Source organism: Schistocerca americana, chromosome X, assembly GCF_021461395.2.
Source record: "Schistocerca americana isolate TAMUIC-IGC-003095 chromosome X, iqSchAmer2.1, whole genome shotgun sequence".
Classification (NCBI taxonomy): Eukaryota; Metazoa; Arthropoda; class Insecta; order Orthoptera; family Acrididae; genus Schistocerca; species Schistocerca americana.
The window spans coordinates 968,010,075-968,026,771 of record NC_060130.1 but is presented as its reverse complement, the minus strand read 5'-3'; the positions used below and the strand labels follow the sequence as shown (position 1 = coordinate 968,026,771).

The window sequence follows — 16,697 nt, the reverse complement described above, 5'->3', positions numbered from 1 at the left end:
TTTCATGTTTTGAGAAAGTTAAAATCATGATGTACACTTGTGATGGAGACTGGATGACAGCTTCATGAGAACCTCCGATGTGCCATGTGAGCAACCATCGTTGTGTATTGTGTGTCAGTTGAAGAGACAATCACTTTCCTTCTCCCCCTCCTCCCCCCCCCCCCTACCCACCCACACTCCTATCTTCGAAGTGTACTACTTTAATTAAGGAATGTAAAATCCCAAAGGCCAGTAAATTACAGTCTCCAGTTGTCTTCCATAGTTTGATAGTTTGGAACCTGGGAAAAATATGACCACTGGTATCCCATCCCAGTGGTATCCAATATGGCCATTATATTTGCCATGTCATCAACAGTACGTCAAGTACTTAGTCCTTCCATTTCCCTGACATTGACCTCTGGTAGTCATACAAGAAAATTAGCCATTGGGCTAACCCATAATGTTCCTGCAGCACCATCTTCAGGGATCTCGACACTCTGCACCTGGTCAGATTATTATTATTATTATTATTATTATTATTATTATTATTATTATTATTGTTATTATTATTCATAGTAGTAATAGTAGTAGTGTCTTCCTCTGGTATGTACCGGTGACAAGATTCCTTTTAGGGCACCCTCTCCCCGGAGACCTAGACACCAATCACCCAATACCAGCCATTAGCTGGAGGGAATTCTAGGGCTGCCTGTTCTTCAGTTCATACCCTTATAGCTGATAAGCCCTTGGAAAAGTCTTGACCTTCTAAAGCAGTTATGGAGAAAAGGAAGAAATATTGGGAGAAAGCTACTATGTTGACAGATCACCTCCACACCATAAGATTTGGAACCTATGTTTGTTATTGTTGTTCTCTACCCACAGGTGAAACTGCAATCGTGGTGCCCAACCTGTCTCTCTGCCCTTTCAAACACATCCAGGAAACTCTTAATGTGATAATTCAATGGAACTACAATGGGTATATTGCCAGAACTGTGCAAAATATCATCCTTCTGTTCTGCAAAATATCGTCCTTCTGTTCTGTGATTTGTGTTGCTCTCCGGGATATGCATTTTACTGATGACCATTCTCCAACCCTTAAGAATGCCTTCTATAGGAATTTTAGTGTCCCCAAGATAGCACCTGGAGCATTTTGTGCATTGATTTACTCAGATATCATCACATTGGAAATGATAGCAGTGAAAGTACAAACAACCACAGCAACTACCATTTGTAGCATCTATCCACCTCAGACAGGGTAGTTGCATATGGCCACCGTAATCCAGCAACTGCTCCGTCTCACCTACGATACCTCCTTGTACTTGGGGATTTGAATACACAATACCCACTATGGGGTTGTACGTCATCTGGTAGATGCTTTCTGTTAGAGGAACTTCTTTCTGATCTTGATCCTCTTCTCCTCAGTGACTCCTTTTGGTTTCACTACAGTTGTCACTGTACAGTGATTTTTGTGACAGTAATCATTTACCAGTGATCCTGTCATGTCCATGTCACTGCCTGATAAATCAATTGCCATGTTCAGCTGTCTGTGAGGGACCAACTGTCAGTTGTATACCTTGCCATCGCCTTCATCCACTCTGTGTCAGAGTGTATTGATGAGGTTATCGGAAGCCATGGTCACCTGCACTGCTGAAACTGCTGTCCCCATTTCTACAGGTCCCCTAGAGTTGCAGTTGGTTATGTACCAAAGGCATTTCAACAGCTATTGAGGATCACTGAATGATCCTGTAACATTTCAAATGACAGCCTTGACAGATCACCCTCATCACTTTTAAGTGCTGCTATGCAAGGGCTTGCTATCTAATTAAACACAGTAAGAAGTAATGCTGAGAGCACTACATCTCCTCCTTGGGAATGTACGTCTCTTCTCCCAGGTGTGGATCAAGCTCCAAAGTCTAATGTCCTGCAAAAGATCAACAACTTTCCCCATATCTCTTCCTTCATGATGATATTTCTGCTGATGTGTTGGCTCATGTGGAACACATTGCAACCCACTTAGCAACAGCATTGGTGTCCTCTTAACTGGCTGCTGCTTGGGTGCTAATGACCTCAGTAGTTGAGCGCCCTTAAACCCCACAAAAAAAAAAAAAATTAATTAATTAACTGGCTGCCTTCCAAAGATATAAAAGACAAGTTGAAGACATCTACCTGTCCTCTGCTCCCTGTAAGTCTGTGTTATATAACAAACCTTTCACTGACTAGGAATCGCTTCAGGCTCTTGGCTTGTCTCATGATGCGGTCCTGGGCCCTGATCTTATTCACAATCAAATGGTCAAATATCTGAATGTGACTTTCAGACTCCATTTACGCAGTCTTCAACTTATTTCTTTAGAATGTGTTTTCCCTTGACAGTGGATCGATACCATCATCATCCCAATCCTTAAGCCAGCCAAAAACTCAATGTCCATCGACAGTTACCGAGCGAGGTGGCGCAGTGGTTAGACACTGGACTCGCATTCGGGAGGACGACGGTTCAATCCCGCGTCCGGCCATCCTGATTTAGGTTTTCCGTGATTTCCCTAAATCAGTCCAGGCAAATGCCGGGATGGTTCCTCTGAAAGGGCACGGCCGACTTCCTTCCCCATCCTTCCCTAATCCGATGAGACCGATGACCACGCAGTCTGGTCTCCTTCCCCAAACCAACCAACCAACCAATCCATCGACAGTTGCAAACTGATTAGTGTCACCAGTACCCTCTGCAAACTCAGGGTGTCTACGACCTGGGACAACCGGGAGATCCGAGAAAAACCCAGGAATTTTTTCATCCGGGAGAAAACCGGGAATCTTTTTGTGTTCCGGGAATTTTTCATTGTTTTAGTTTTCAGTTAAATTTTTGTGATTTTGACTGGTAAGAGCCAATACTCTAACAAAAAATTTTACTGTATCCCGCTTCTGCAGAATAATACTGCAGCAACAAAACATGAACGAGAGAAAAAACTAAAATAAAACTTAAGTCACAAAGAAAATGCGACATATACAACAACAAAACACAGTGCTCATACAAGCGTCTGCCAGCAGCAAAGTGTGTCAAAGGCTTTAGGAAGACTGTGCAGTGCTTCTTAACAACAAATTGCCTCCAATGAGCGTGCAGTGACAGTTTCTTACATTAGACTCATTTTAATGCAAGATCTTTTAATGTTTCACACGTACGAACATGCGGGCTTCCTGCGTCATCGTAGCTGCGCAAGTGCAGCGACGCCTGTTATCTGGCGCTCTCTGGCAACTGCTGAAACGTACCTTTCTAATAGGTCATGGAAAAATATTGCGAATATTGCTTTGAAAAGCGTTACTTTCAAAGTAAATTTCCTTTTATGTAAGAGTAAACTATGTGAGAGAGTGTACGACGAATTTCTTAAATCACAGAGCGTTTGATTCTCATTTAAAAATCAACTCTTTGGGGACGACCATATGAAGAATTTCGAGCCCAGAAGATCAGACATTTACGTCGTTATTAAAAAATTTTACTGGCACATTTATGTGATGTATGATGCGCAAAAAAGATCAACAATATATGTGGAAGCTTAGCTTCTCTTGCAGCTTATTAATCTTAGAGACCAATATTACATGTGATAGCTTTTCTTTTCTTGTAGCAACAATTGTACATTAATTTAAGCTATTAATTTTTCTTATTTGTGTGTTCGCACTACTTAAGAATGATCTTGCTATTGGCTGACTACATCACGTGTCAAATGCTGTCATCAGCTGGTGAGATCAGGTAACATGAGCTGTGACTGGCTTACAAAAGCACGTCGCAATCTTGATTTTAATGCTTCAGAAAGTAACATGCGGTGTTTGGTGGAATTCGAATTTATACCTTCGTAACACGGAAATATGCAGTGTATATGTTGCTGCACATCAAAGATCTTTCCAAAACGTGTTTTTTCCCCTGAGTTTCATCTTCTGAAGTGCCGGGAAATTCTACACCGGTGTATAAAGCCATAAACCATAAAAGGATTGATAAGTGCCGAGAAAAAGTATACTGTCACTTAACACGTAAAAAGTGTATTTTCACCTGGGAGAAAGTGTATTTTCAACTGGGAAATCCAGGAAAAATCCGGGAATTATTTTTCCTTGTCCATGTAGACACCCTGAAACTGCTTGAAAGGATAGTTGCCCGATGATTATGTAAGGTTCTTGAGTCATGATGCCTTTTCCCCCTTATAAGTTCTATTTCTGGGAGGCACAGTCCACAACCGATCATCTGGTTTGGTAGGAAACAGCAATTGACAGACTTTTCCCGAACACCAACATCTCACTGTAGTCTTTCTCACCTCCATATGACATATGACACTGCTTGGTGCTATCACAGTTTATGTACTGACTGTGACTGGGGCTTTCAATTCTCTCTACAGCTTTCTATTTGTGGGTTTTCATCCCTTCCATTGTGTCAGATCAGAGTTGGTATGTCACTCAGCTCCCACCCCCATGGGTCCCTCAGGGTTCCGTGCTGAGTGTTACACTCCTTATAACCATAAATGGGCTAGTGATCTCTGTTGGACCACTGGTTCCTCCCTTGCTTTGTGTAGACGACTTTTGCATTTGGTATAGCACCCATTGTGTAACCTAACTAAATACCACCTCCTAGGAGCCATCTGAAGGGCCTCTGCTTGACCCCTTTGCCATGGCTTCAATTTTTCGCATCATATCATGCATTACTGTCATATGAATGTTCACCACAACTGAGAACTCTTCTTGGGTACCCTGTGCTTGGACATAGTTGCACAGTTATGGTTTCTGGGACTCCTCTATAATAAAAAGCTAATACAGCTATGCCCCATTTGTCAGCCTAAGGCTGCCTGCATGTGAATGGTTACTGCTTTCTGCTTCCTTGCCCACAGCTCTTATGTGGCTCACGCTGCACTACAACATGTTTAACTGGCTCTGGTCTCATCCTGACTGGATTGTAGTTACCAGGTTCATGGCTCAGTGGTACCTTCGGCTTTAAAATTATTGGACCCAGTACATCATTTTGTAGGAAGACTTGCCATTGGCACCTTTTGGACTAGTGTCATAGGCAGTCTGGTCACCGAAGCAGGGGTCTTACATCTTTCATCCCAGCAGTACCAGTTTTTGCTGAATTACGCAGTCACCAGACAATAATTCCCTAATCATGAAATGTATTTGCAGTTGCAAATAGGCAACCATCAGCTGTACAATGGGATGGCGACAATGAAAATTTGTACCAGACTGCAACTCAGACCCTTATTTCCTGCTTCACGCAAGTGGTCTCCTTAATAGCTTTGCCTATTCATCTACGACTCATGACTTCCATATGTCATCACTCATGCGTCACAAACTGCACTCGTACACATTATGTAATTCCTATACAGGGAAAGGACATTTTAATTGAAGGTCGCTGCTTGATATTGATGGATAAATATAGCATTGCAGTACCTCTGTTGTTAAGAAGCACTATGCAAATTTTCATTGTCATCATTCCATTATACAGCTGATGGTCATCTGTATTCACAGCTGTGGTTACATTTCATGTATTTCATGATGGTTGAAGTTGATGCAGTACCTGTATGCATGTTCAAAGGAACATTGCATCATGCTTCTTAATAGCACAGGCACTGCAATATCATAATTTCCTAATTATCTAGCTTAATAAGGTTTTTTTGTACAGGCGGTGTTAATCCTCTGACACCTTCGAGTGATGGATGCTCAACCCTCGGCCAGGAACTCTCCTACCCCCCCCCCCCCCCCCCTTATAGCTTGCTCCCCATATACGTATGTGCTTTCCTCCTTGGTCAGTACCCAGACCATGAATTAGGAACAAGCTATTAGGACTTAAAGCTTCACCACCCCCATGACCTTTCGACATCTATTTCTCTCCAATCTTCAACAATATCAGGGTGCTACCATCATTTACACAGATGGCTGTAAAACCATGGTGGGGATGAGCTATTCTTTGGATTGGATTGGATTGTTTGGTTTGGGGGGAGGAGACCAGACAGCGAGGTCATCGGTCTCATCAGATTAGGGAAGGACAGGGAAGGAAGCTGGCCGTGCCCTTTCAAAGGAACCATCCCGGCATTTGGCTGGAGCAATTTAGGGAAAACACAGAAAACCTAAATCAGAATGGCCGGACGCGGGATTGAACCATCGTCCTCCCGAATGCGAGTTCAGTGTGCTAGCCACTGCGCCACCTTGCTTGGTAGCTATTCTTTATCTCCTATCAGTAAGGAACAGTATTTCTTGCTGGGAACATGTAGTAATGACTCGATGAGTAGCCTTCAGGCTTCTCTGAGATATTGATGGCACTACTCACTCATTTGACTTTCTCTGGGTCCCAACCACATGGATATTCTGGGGGAACAAACTCGCCAATAGTTTGGCTAGAGAAATGATTTTCTGCCCAGTGTTCAATTTTATGATCGTGGGCATTGATTTGCAGTTGCAGATAAGGCCTCTACTCTCTTAGACATGGAACATCATCTGATAGGCTACTACCTGCTCTAATAAACTATGTGCTATTCAGAAGACTGGTTGCATGGCATTCCTCTTTCCTTTCCTCCTGGAAGGAATCCAGCATCTTTTGTCCCCTGCATGGGCCATATCAGAGTAACCCATAGTTTGAAGTTATGTAATGAGCCACCAACATGTGGTTGTTGAGCCTTACAGACAGTACATCTCATTCAGGTGGAATACCACCTCCTCCTAACTCCCCATGCCTACATCTACATCTACATCTACATCTACATGACTACTCTGCAATTCACATTTAAGTGCTTGGCAGAGGGTTCGTCGAACCACAATCATACTATCTCTCTACCATTCCACTCCCGAACAGCGCGCGGGAAAAACAAACACCTAAACCTTTCTGTTCGAGCTCTGATTTCTCTTATTTTATTTTGCTGATCATTCCTACCTATGTAGGTTGAGCTCAACAAAATATTTTCGCATTCGGAAGAGAAAGTTGGTGACTGAAATTTCGTAAGTAGATCTCGCTGCGACGAAAAACGTCTTTGCTTTAATGACTTCCATCCCAATTCGCGTATCATATCTACCACACTCTCTCCCCTACTACGTGATAATACAAAACAAGCTGCCCTTTTTTGCACCCTTTCGATGTCCTCCGTCAATCCCACCTGGTAAGGATCCCACACCGCGCAGCAATATTCTAACAGAGGACGAACGAGTGTAGTGTAAGCTGTCTCTTTAGTGGACTTGTTGCATCTTCTAAGTGTCCTGCCAATGAAACGCAACCTTTGGCTCGCCTTCCCCACAATATTATCTATGTGGTCTTTCCAACTGAAGTTGTTCGTAATTTTAACACCCAGGTACTTAGTTTAATTGACAGCCTTGAGAATTGTACTATTTATCGAGTAATTGAATTCCAACGGATTTCTTTTGGAACTCATGTGGATCACATCACGCTTTTCGTTATTTAGCGTCAACTGCCACCTGCCACACCATACAGCAATCTTTTCTAAATTGCTTTGCAACTGATACTGGTCTTCGGATGACCTTACTAGATGGTAAATTACAGCATCATCTGCGAACAACCTGAGAGAACTGCTCAGATTGTCACCCAGGTCATTTATATAGATCAGGAACAGCAGAGGTCCCAGGACGCTTCCCTGGGGAACACCTGATATCACTTCAGTTTTACTCGATGATTTGCCATCTATTACTACGAACTGTGACCTTCCTGACAGGAAATCACGAATCCAGTCGCACAACTGAGACGATACCCCATAGCCCCGCAGCTTGATTAGAAGTCGCTTGTGAGGAACGGTGTCAAAAGCTTTCCGGAAATCTAGAAATACGGAATCAACTTGAGATCCCCTGTCGATAGCGGCCATTACTTCATGCGAATAAAGAGCTAGCTGCGTTGCACAAGAATGATGTTTTATGAAACCATGCTGATTACGTATCAATAGATCGTTCCCTTTGAGGTGATTCATAATGTTTGAATACAGTATATGCTCCAAAACCCTACTGCAAACCGACGTCAATGATATAGGTCTGTAGTTAGATGGATTACTCCTACTACCCTTCTTAAACACTGGTGCGACCTGCGCAATTTTCCAATCTGTAGGTACAGATCTATCGGTGAGCGAGCGTTTGTGTGTGAGCGCTAAGTAGGGAGCTATTGTATCAGCGTAATCTGAAAGGAACCTAATTGGTATACAATCTGGACCTGAAGACTTGCCCGAATCAAGCGATTTGAGTTGCATCGCAACCCCTAAAGTATCTACTTCTAAGAAACTCATGCTAGCAGCTGTTCGTGTTTCAAATTCTGGAATATTCCATTCATCTTCCCTGGTGAAGGAATTTCGGAAAAATGCGTTCAATAACTCCGCTTTAGCGGCACAGTCGTCAGTAACAGTACCATCGGCACTGCGCAGCGAAGGTATTGACTGCGTCTTGCTGCTTGTGTACTTTACATACGACCAGAATTTCTTCGGATTTTCTACCAAATTTCGAGACAATGTTTCGTTGTGGAACCTATTAAAGGCATCTCGCATTGAAGTCCGTGCCAAATTTCACGCGTCTGTAAATTTTAGCCAATCTTCGGGATTTCACGTTCTTCTGAACTTCGCATGCTTTTTCCGTTGCCTCTGCAACAGAGTTCGGACCTGTTTTGTGTACCACGGGGGATCAGTTCCATCTCTTACCAGTTTATGAGGTATGAATCTCTCAATTGCTGTTGCTACTATATCTTTGAATTTGAGCCACATCTCGTCTACATTTGCGTAGTCAGTTCGGAAGGAATGGAGATTGTCTCTTAAGAAGGCTTCTAGTGACACTTTATCTGCGTTTTTAAATAAAATTATTTTGCGTTTGTTTATGGTGGATTTGGAAGAAACGGTATTGAGCCTAGCTACAACGACCTTGTGATCACTAATCCCTGTATCAGTCATGATGCTCTCTATCAGCTCTGGATTGTTTGTGGCTAGCATGGCCTTTTGTATTAATTGCCTCTAATGTTGGCAGATGACATATAGACAGTTGAACTGGTTCTTCATTTCATCTGAGAAAGTGATTTTTATTCTATAATGTAATGTTTGAAACTACTTTCAAGGCAGGAGCAGACTATTAGTAGGTGGGGTACCTCCTGCCTCATGTTGGCCCCTCATGGTCCCTCTTTTATTATTTTTAATTACTTTTGGTGTGGTTGGTCCTTTTTCTGCTGCACGCTATTTTACTTCATATAGCGCTCAGATAAATGCAAGACCTTAAGCAACCTTTATCCTAGATATTGGCCAATGACAGAAGACAACAACCCAGTTCAACAGGTTTTTATACTTCCTCCAAGAAAGTGGGTTCTGTTCTCTTCTTTAATACTATGACTTTATTGGATTGGGTCCTGGGGTACTCTGAACTTCACCCGCCAACCTACTGACCTGATTATTTCTGTCACCTTGTTTCATTATTTTCATTCCTAATGGTTTTCATTGCACTTTTAGCCTTCTCACTTTTATTGTTATGGATCTCCATTCCAACTGGGTTGCAGGAATTGTTTATTTCATTGTCTTGCATCTGCATAGAATTGGTGGGGTCAAACATGAGCTCTGAGGGGCCCTCACTGCTCTCTGGCCTGCACACCAACCTGACCCATATGCTTATTTCTGCCATGTAGGTTTCCCCCATTTCTGGTATAAGTATTGCTCTCAGCACATTGATTTTATCACTCCTACATACTATCACATTAGATCAGATTTCTAGCTGATGTAACTAACTCCAAATGGACTATCCCATGAATGAGAATGTGATGTTATCACTGTTTAGTTCCCTAATCCTCAGCTAATCAAATGAAAGTTGTTGTACACAGCTAACTGTGGAAACTGACACCTGAGGAATCCGAGTGATACGAAAACAGCAAATAGTGCAGAACTGGGGATCAAACTCATTCTTTTGTTGATTTTTGCCATGGTTTCTTGTCATGTAAACATCCCACTGTCAGTCACTTCATTATTGTGATCCAGCTACAGTAGTGTAAGTTGTTTTAATCAAGAATGTCGTGAGTAATGTTTTGTTACATTTCCTTGTGCAGACAACATCTGTCAATCTTGTAATCTAGATTAAAGATGTAAAGGAACATTTTGCAAAAATATGTTAAGAGCCTATAGGATATGTTTTTAAGCTTTCTTTTCTCTCAAGTACACTACTGCAACAAAATTCTAATGTCATGAAGGAATCATCACTGGAGCATCAAGTTTGAGCCACAATGAATAGTAACGAGACAAATTATTCAAGTTTCTGGGTAATAAAAGTACACACAAAACTTTGCGACAGCACAATAATTTAGAATAATACCTTTATTATATCAGATCTCAGCCTACAGTTCATTATGGATACAATAGGAACCACACAGCCAGCCAGTTGCACGTCAAAAATTTATTAAAACCTTAATGTAGGTTTTGACTGATATAAACCTGTCTTTCTCGGAAGAAATAGTAACCTGTGTCATATATTGCGTGAAATGAAGTTATTGGGTGTAGTCAACAACAAAATTATCCATATAAATGCTGTGGCATACCCATTTGGCCATATCATGTAGCCATGGATCATTCTTACTGTTGAGTAAGCCCTATGACTTCGTTTCTCTTTTCATGTAATATGTGACACATTTTATTACTTCTTCTAAGGAAAACAACTTTATATGTGTTGAAACCTAGGTAAAGGTTTGAATAAACTTTTGATGTGCAACTGGTTGCCTGTATGATTCCCATTGAATCCATAATTCTACAGTTGCTGACTGCTGCCACATTCAATACTTTACAGTTCATTAGTACTGATTACTGAAGATTGGCGATTCAACTGCAGTATAACCTTGTCCACTTTGTTTTTAATTTTTACCATGTCATGCCAACTCTTTATCAATGAGTGTGATGCTCGAAACTGACTTGTATAAAGGAACAGTAAAAGAGATTTTACTGTTGACATGGAACCAAGTCAGTTGTTCTATGTACTGAGTCAACACTTCTCTGTACAGATACTTCTAGCTGTGGCAAGGCACATGATCTTGGTGAAAGATCTAATTCTGCTAAGGGAAGTAATCATTATGTGTGGGGATTTGTAATTGAATCAATAGTGTGTGCCTTCCCCATGGTTAATGGTTAAAAAAATGCTACACCATTCCACAGACCATAACACTGCCAACATCACATGGGCTCTAGCAACAGATGTTGCAATTTCCTTTTTTATTTTGTGGGCATCCTCGTGGAGCACATCTGACATCTGACATCAGTCTCATGTTAAACTGTAAATTTCCCACAATGATAGTTCATACTTGGTTTACTTACAAACTTTTAGTAGTGCCAATCTCGAGCCAAAATTTGATGAGCACCCTTGTTTGGAACCAGGAGAAATAACTCTTTTTGTCACTGAAAGAGGTGAATGAAACGCATACAGATTGTATGTCAGTACCCCTACATATCCAGATAACATCATGTAACATGTTGTAAGCTATACAGTGCAAACACCACATCTTGAAGGAAATTTGACCTTACAGTGTATATGCTGTGTTTTGATGGAGATCAAAAATAGCCAAGGCACACTGTGTTGTCATGCTTTATGTTCATTGAGAGTGATGCTTAAATATGTATACTGGAACATTGTGGTCACCTAATCTAAAAGGAGGCATCAGTTTATCTCCTGGCAAGCAAAACTTTGCGGGTTATACATCTGTTGCACTTTTCCATGCATTCGGTTCTATTCCAGCTCTCATTGTTGATTTTAAGATATCAACAATTTAGAATGTTTCAACATATGTTTTGAAGAATTATCCATGTCAAAGAGTAGATACACAGTTGTGGTTATTGAGAACTGCAGATACTTCTAAAGCCTCTTGCTCAAGTCACAGCCTTCAACTGGCACCAGATTGTTACAATAAAATGGGAACCATAGGATGCTCATGTCAACTACTTCTTCACAGTACATCACTAAATGTTTCTCCCTTGACCTTCCTATTTTTCAGACATTGCAAGCTGACATGTATCGAATGTCTTGTTGCCACTTAAGAATGACCTGTTACTGGCCTCTGTAAGAAGTAAGGAAAACCACCACACCAAAGGGCACAAGAAAGTAATATTTCAAAACATAATGAATGCCTCTTTGATGATTATGTTACCTATTGGAGCTCCTATTTGGGCTCAAGGTGGCCTTACACAATGTTAACACAAAAGTGATTTGTTTTTGCTTGCCGATTTGTTTACTTATATCTATATAGCATCAATGTCACACTCTTATTATTCCATTTTAGTTTCACAATTTGTTGTTGATTCTGTAATGTGTGGTATTTTTATGCCAACAACAATATCTGGTAATTCCAGTGGAAATTGGTACCATAACTTACAAAGTGAGTTACCACATTAGTGAAGTTTTCAATAGATTACTGGTGCCACGTAAGTGGTCGCAAGGCTCATGTAGTAGTTCATACTAAGCTTGTATTTTTCCAAACTTTCGGACTGTAATGATTGTTGTATTTAAAATACCATTACGCTGTTATCACTTTGTCATACAGCCAGCAGCTCGGCTGCTATCGACGGAACGAACGGCTTATGATATCATAAAAGGCATTCTGCATCACGATGCAGTTTAGTGTCAAAGTTGCGAAAGTGTGGCATGCTTTTGGCAACCGAGGGAGGTAATGAGTCTGTGAGATGCTAAATTCATTTGATGAAATCTGTATTAAATTTCTTTAAGTGGTTCTAGGTTACTTCAGGCAAGCACCTTGACACTTTTGGCATACAGTAAGAAAATTTGAAACTGCTAAAATCATTTCCCTGTTCTCTTACCATTGTCCCAGCTTTTTATTGTGATGTCGTAGTAATGGAATATTTTCTGACAAGTAAGACCTGTCCTGGCAGTATTTCAAATTTGCAGTATTTCTGACGACCTGAAAGTAGACTGTCTCTTTCTTCTGTTGCTATTGAATGATTGCTCTCATTAGTTAGTGTGATTGTAAATGGTTCTGTTCCTACATAAGTAGACAACATTTGCTGCCTGTTTATTTATTCTTTCATTACAGACCACATGTAAGACATATTTAGAAAAGAAATAAAATACAAGAGAGAAATTTGTATTCACGGTAAACGTACTTCGCATTTTAGATATTTGTTAGGTATTGGCATTTTTTTTTATGTGATTGCTATTCCTTGCATGTTTATCATTTACTTTTTGAAAGTAAAAGACACAGTATCATAATGATGGTACCGAAGGCAGTGTGTCATACTACTATAAAATCCATAACTCACATAGTTTATGTATTCTGTGCAAACATCCTAGTGTCAAAGAGTTCTTTGCATACTTTGTCTCATTGCCCTTCAAAACTTTACTGTCACTTTTTCATATTGGATTTATTCCTTCATATTCAGATTAAGACAGAGAAATCATGGCACAGTAGTATACTAAAGGGACAAGCAAGGATTCTTTGATTTTGTCCATGCAGTAATCATTTTCTAGTGAAACATGGATAAATATTTAATTACTATTTAAAAAGTTAAGTAAAAACAATTTATCATTGACAAATTACTATAAGTAATGGTTCTGTATTTATGGTTCGAATGTTTTATGAAAAATTTTTAAAGCTGAAGTTATGAGAATGAAGTGTGTGTGGCACAGTGGGACAGCCTCTCCGTGAGCAGCTTGGATCGGACCTTGGTGCTACTACTTCTGCTTCACCTGTCGGATCACGACCCCACAGTTCTGCTGCCCTCAGCCCTCTGCCCAAATGGGCTCGAGGTATGCACATGTGGGTCATCTTTTCTTGATATATTGAAACTGAAGCAGCTTTGAGGGGGTTTCATGGACTTGATGGTATTTGTAGAATGGTAATCTGAAAATGAAAAACAAAATAATAATAATAATAGAAATAATAATATCTCTCTCTCTCTCTCTCTCTCTCTCTCTCTCTCTCTCTCTCTCTCTCTCTCTGCGGACGCACTCCAATTTTTCATATGAACTTCCTAACAATGTACATTTACATAAGTAGTTGGCTCATCCCATATTAGTGTAAAATCATATATTGCAGTTTGTTTGATGTGCATTTTATAAAGTTTTTTCCTTATCCTTGTAAACATACTGCTCACTATTTTTGCGTGTCTGAGAGTCAACAAATGAAGTTTAAGTAGTGACTAGTTGTGAGAGAGAGAGCCTTAGAATTGAAGTTATGTGATTCTAAAAGTAGCTATTTCTTCGGATCCTGTAACTTTTTCTCTGTCAGTGCACTTGTAAGAAAATTAACTGTAGAATAAAAATTTAAATTTTCTCTAATGTGTGGTCTAAGAATTGATTATCTGTTTGGCATATCAGTACAAAATATAATGTTATAAATAATATCTTGTGAGTGTATAAACTAAAGCAGTGTCTTCATTTATTCTTGGATATACTTTGTAGTTCAAAGTTTATGGCAACATTGTAGATCTACAAGTTTTAAATCTAGAGGTTGTAGTCAAAGGCAGGGATACAACATAATTTCATGGCTAATATTTGCTGTTAATCACTTGAGGGAAGAGGAATGCAATACCATCTCTCATCAGCCCATGCTACAGCAAATGAATATAATGAAATTCTATGTTCTGAAGACATTCTGAAAGAAGTAAAATATAGATTTATCAACAAAAGACTGTCCTCTTTCACGTAGATGCCCCAGTTTGTGGGACAGAAATTGAATAGTCATCCATCACCCACCTTTTAAGGGGATATCTTCAGTTGCTACATTGACTGTGTGAGGAATGGTGGGTGCATAGACTCCCAACTTTTTCCATGTGGACAGAACTTCCTGTATGCTTAGGCACATCTTTATGCTGGTACAGTAGGTAGTAGTTTTGTCCTCCAAGACATCAATGTTTGACCATGCAAACTGTATTAAGAGTTTGTGTTCAGCTAACCATCAGAATTATGTGTGAATGCAGACATAATACCATTTTCATGGTGATATTCATTTAGTTACTCTTCTTTGCATTTCACCACATACAAAAGCTGCTAGCAATAGTATTCACTATTAGAATATTGCCAAAAAAACTACAAGCCTTTAGAATATTTAGAGATAATTCAGCTTATTATTACTCTGATTTGTCTTACTTTAGAATGTAGTGAGCATCACAAGGAAAAGAATCTCTGTCTGTACAGGAGTTGGACAAAATAATATTAACAGTCAGCCAAGATGATTTAGGGCCACCTCTGATCAATAAAACAGCCCTATTGATTCTAAGAGTCTAATAAATGTGATTTTATACCATTCCTCATGAAGAAGCTATTCCAGTTCCATGGGAAATGTTGAAGAATTCTAATGAGCCTGTAAATTTTATTTATTTATTTATTTTTTTTTTTTTGCAACATTGGCAACAATGTATATTTTTTACTGTTGTTTCTTGTTGACAATATCAGCTTATTCCTAACTCACTCAGTTAATACTCAGCAGAAATTCAACATGCATTCGGATCGGACTTCCTTAACTCTTGTGCAGAAAGGTGTGAAGTATACTGCTGCATCCATTTTCAATAATCTACCACAAGAATTCAAAAAGCTAAGCAGTAATCTGCATGCTTTCAAATTGAAGCTGAAGAGTTTCCTCATGGGTCACTCCTTCTATTCTGTTGAGGAATTGCTTGAAAAATTAAGCTGACTCTTATGTTATACTGTTGATTGCATTTACTTAAACTTATGGCTTGACTTTTTTGGATTCATAAACATTTTATTTTTATCTGTTATTACTTTTATGTCATAATTTCATGTACTGACATGTTCCATGACCTTGGAGATTTGCTGCTCAGTTTGGTCCCTGTGGAACTTGACATGTAAAATAAAAAAAAAAAAAAAAAAAAGAGGGCTCAGTGATATTCAAATCTGGCTCTCGCCAACATGTGGAAAGATGAGATATTTCAGCCTCATGAGCATTAAATCACTCAAGATTATCTCCAGCCGCATTATTATTTTGTGAACTTCAGTCCACATGATCACGCAAATGGTTTCACAAACGATTTAAGTAATTTTTTTTTTCTTCATGGTCATAAGGCCCAATGCAAACTGTATGTAGCCTTCCAAATCATTACATAACATCCATGCTTCACTGTTGGAAGAGAATGGTTTGTATTGCAAAGTTGCGCTCTTGTATGGCATACGTAGATATATCGTGTGCCAACCAACAAGGTAAAAGTAAAAGTGTCAGACATCACTACATGTTTCCCATGTTTCCATCAGTTGGCAGTCCATATTTTTAATTGTTTGCACCAGTGATTGCAGCCTCTCTGCATTCACCTTCTTTAGAAGAGATTAAATAGTAGGAGTTCTACCGATTCCCCCCCCCCACTTCTTGTTTCAAGTGAAACTGCATTTTCGAGAGGCATACTAAGCCAGGGGTGCATTTTTCTGGTATTGGTGATCTTGTTGGAGGCAGGAGGCAATAAAATTGACAAGTTACCTATAAGAGGAAGTTTAGTTTTTCTTTTACAGTTGTTTTAAGGAATTGGTTTCTGTCTGCTACGATAACACTAATGCACTCCCGTCTTGTGGCCTACCAGGACCACCCGACTCCCGTGTCATCCTCAGTGGAGGATGCGGATAGGAGGGGCGTGGGGACAGCACACCGCTCTCCCGGCCGTTATGATGATATTCTTGACCGAAGCTGCTACTATTCGGTCGAGTAGCTCCTCAATTGGAATCACGAGGCTGAGTGCACCCCAAAAAATGGCAACAGTGCATAGCGGCCTGGATGGTCACCCATACAAGTGCCGGCCACGCCCGACAGC

General features: G+C 40.1%; 1 protein-coding gene across 2 annotated transcripts in view; it reads left to right on the top strand.

The window, feature by feature from the left end:
• Positions 1-16,697, top strand: part of LOC124555714 (vinculin) — a 298,529-nt gene that overhangs the window by 216,139 nt on the left and 65,693 nt on the right. For both annotated transcript variants that reach the window (XM_047129722.1, XM_047129721.1), the window contains exon 17: positions 13,570-13,689. In XM_047129722.1, coding sequence (XP_046985678.1) covers positions 13,570-13,689 — 120 coding nt within the window. The remainder of the gene's footprint in view (positions 1-13,569; positions 13,690-16,697) is intronic.